This window comes from Dufourea novaeangliae, unplaced genomic scaffold (genome assembly GCF_001272555.1).
Source record: "Dufourea novaeangliae isolate 0120121106 unplaced genomic scaffold, ASM127255v1 scaffold11, whole genome shotgun sequence".
NCBI classification, from domain to species: domain Eukaryota; kingdom Metazoa; phylum Arthropoda; class Insecta; order Hymenoptera; family Halictidae; genus Dufourea; species Dufourea novaeangliae.
Window position 1 is genome coordinate 1,732,444 of NW_015373895.1, and position 3,306 is coordinate 1,735,749.

Genomic DNA, 3,306 nt, shown 5'->3' on the forward strand with positions numbered 1-3,306 from the left:
AACGTGTTCACGCGATCGGATCCAGTCAACGCACTCGGGATAGGTGCACCGTTGATCAACGCGGTTTACGTAAGAAGTGTGTTGTATGCTTACTCGTACGTGTCTCAATGTGCGCGCGCGCGTGTGACAAGTATCCGACAAATATACAGGAGAGCCAGACAGGAAAGAAGACGACGGTGGTGGTTTTCGTCGATTCGTGAGAGTTCGTCGTGTATCGTCGCCGGAGGATTTCGTTTTCGGGCGAAGTGAAGTCGCGCGCGCTTGAGGGATCGTCATCGAAGATCCGAGTCTCTTGGAGGATTCACGAATGGACGAGCCGAGACCACTTGATTCGAACCCTCTCGTTTGCATAATTAGCCGTAGTATGCTGGAAGAACGACACGGGGAGAGGGGTTCGTGTAAACTTTGGCGCAAAGGGTGAGGTGCGAGCAGTCGTCGTTTCGGGATACCGTGGAACGAACCGAACGGACTCGGCAAAAAAGGAAGTCTAGGAAGGAGGAGGTTGTACGTGGACAGAAATTTGGATATAGGAACGGAAGAGAAAAACGAGCGCCAGCTTGGCCACGAAGGATTTTCTCGGAAGGGCGATAATATTTTTTGGTTATTGATGCTTCTGACGAAGTCGGGATCCTCGAACGGAACAGTCGGGGAAGACAGCGTTTATCGGAACCAGGACCACTATACGACAATAATACACAAGCTCGTCATGGAAATCTCGGTGTTCTTATTTTACGTGATGACGTTGCTCGGCATTGTAACGAGCGACAAGTGCGCCGATGAGTGTTCCTGTAAGTGGAAGAGCGATCGATCCGGAGACTCAAGTGTTGGACACCAGCGGCAACGATATTCGGTTTCTGCCGAGCAAAATCTTCAAACGTGTACGCTTGACGAATCTACAGCGTCTCTACCTACGGGAGTGCGGTATCGACCGAATCGATAGCGAAGCACTGGCGGGCCTTACGAATCTGGTGGAGCTCGATCTAAGCCACAACCTATTGACCGTCGTTCCTAGCGCCAGTTTTTCGGACACACCGTTCCTCAGGGACCTCGTGATCGCGAACAATCCACTGAAAAGGATTCACTCGCTCGCCTTCAAGAGCACACCTAACCTGGTTAAGCTCGATCTCTCGCACACGCAGCTCGTGGAGATCGAGGCGAGAGGTTTCAAGGGTCTCGAATTACTGGAAAGTTTGAAATTGAACAACAATCAGCTGTCGACCCTTCATCCGGGCACATTCGACCCGTTGAACAAACTCACCAGTATAGAGCTGCACGACAATCCGTGGATCTGCGATTGTCATTTGCGCGAAATGAAAATGTGGCTGGTGAAGCACAATCTGCCCACAGTTCAGGCGCCTCTGTGCCACGGGCCTAAGCAGTTATTGAATCGTACGTTCACCGAGCTGGGTATCGACGATTTTGCTTGCCGTCCGATGCTCTTGATAGCCAGCCGGTATGCGGAAGCGACGATAGGTGAAAATGCCAGTATCGAGTGTCGGGTCAGCGCGATACCACCGGCTAAGGTGAAGTGGTACTGGAACGGACGACTGCTGACCAACCACTCGGCGTTCAGTAGTCATCAGAAGATCTTGATCTTCGAGGAGGGTCAGTTCAGGAAAAAGAGCACACTCGTGCTCACGAACGCCCAAGAAGCGGACTCCAGCGAGTTTTATTGCGTGGCTGAGAATCGTGCGGGCAGCGTCGAGGCGAACTTTACCCTTCACGTGTCATTGAGAACCGCTGGAATGTCCACCCTCGGTTCCGGCCAGATCGCGGGAATATCAGCCGCGTTGGTTGTCCTGATACTGTTTATACTTCTGATCATACTGGTGTTGTTCGTACGTTTACGACGGATGCCGTTGAAAGACGTGAAATCATCCGTGCCCGCGGATGGTGTATCGGCGGACGGCGGTGGCAGTAACGAGAATCCACCATCGTCCGCGACATCGACCACACGCCGAAAACACGAAGAGGTCGAGACCACGTCGTTCGGTGTCGAATCGAAACCTCCTGTCTCGTTGAGTCTCAGTTACGTTCAACGGCCCCAAGCAGCGTCGTTACAGACGGAGAACGAGTACGGTTCGATCAGTCGTTTCGACGAATCCAGCCAACCGTCCTCGACGATGGTCGCGCCGGGAGCGTGTTTCTCGTCGACCACGTCGCTAATGCCGATCGAAAATCCTGATCTGATCAGGGACACGCGACGTGGATCAGTGGAGGACATCACACCGTACGGCGGCGCCGATTACAGCCGGATGGAAGTGGTCGACGACGCGAAGATCCTTTACTCGAGTTGTCTGTGGGAGGCGAGGGATGCGTGCAGGACATCAGTGTCGGTCAGCACGTACCCATCGAAGGAGCAACTGGCGGTGGTTGCGCCTATGGTCGAGCAATTTCCACCGGGCGCTAAGCAGATACGTGTCTGGCAAAAGGGTGTGCCGGTGTTGCCGCCTGTCTCCGCGTTGAAGCGTGTCCTCGGCTCGACGCGCAGTTCACCCGACGAGGGTTATCAGGAAGGGACCGGGACGGATGTCTAGGTTCCGCTGCTTCATTACTGCGACGCCCGGCACCGTTACCTGGAGCTACGTAGACGCCACCAGGACGACACCGACTGTTGAACAAAATACGAAATAGAAAAACAAAGAATAAATGACGTCCTGTCCAGTGCCGGACGAGTGGTAGTGAACGATTAACGATAATTCACGTACTTTGAAAGATCCCGTCGTTGACTGACCGGATGGACATATTAGACGTTGACTTGTCACGTGGATCGCGTATACATAAACACGTAATATATATACATACATATATATATATATATTATACATAATACAGCCATACTTATATATAGAGAGAAAGAGAGTGCGTGTGAGAGAGAGAGAGCGTGTGTGTGTGTGTGTGTGTGTGGTCGATGAAATGGTCGCCCTCCGCGCGCGTGAGGTGTCCGTTCACGGACGTGGATTATACATATACATATAGAAGGGACGAGAAAGTCGTGTCGAGTCGTGGCCAACCGAACGGATGGATAAACGAACATCCACTTGTCGCGAGATTTACCCAGTGGTCGATGAGATAGTTGGATGTGTCGCGGCGATCGTCGTGACGATGAATGCCACTGTGAAACGAAGAATCCGCGTCGTGGGATCGATCGATGAAACCGAATTGCCATCCCGGCTGTTCGAGGAATAATGCTCGGCGGCGATTACACTCCGAGGCGTTTCGTCGCGTCGTGATGTGTGTGTGTGTGTGTGTGTGTGCACGACGTGTACGGAGGGGGAAACCGATGTGTGGCGTTCCAACGACCGG

The 3,306-nt window shown here is 52.8% G+C and overlaps 1 protein-coding gene across 1 annotated transcript; it reads left to right on the forward strand.

The window, feature by feature from the left end:
- The first annotated feature begins 706 nt into the window (after positions 1–706).
- LOC107191061 (leucine-rich repeat-containing protein 24-like) lies at positions 707–2,589 on the forward strand. The gene is given in 2 exon segments (XM_015580011.1): positions 707–802; positions 804–2,589. Coding segments are annotated over 2 exon segments (1,830 nt in total). The 3' UTR covers positions 2,538–2,589.
- Positions 2,590–3,306: the final 717 nt, after the last annotated feature.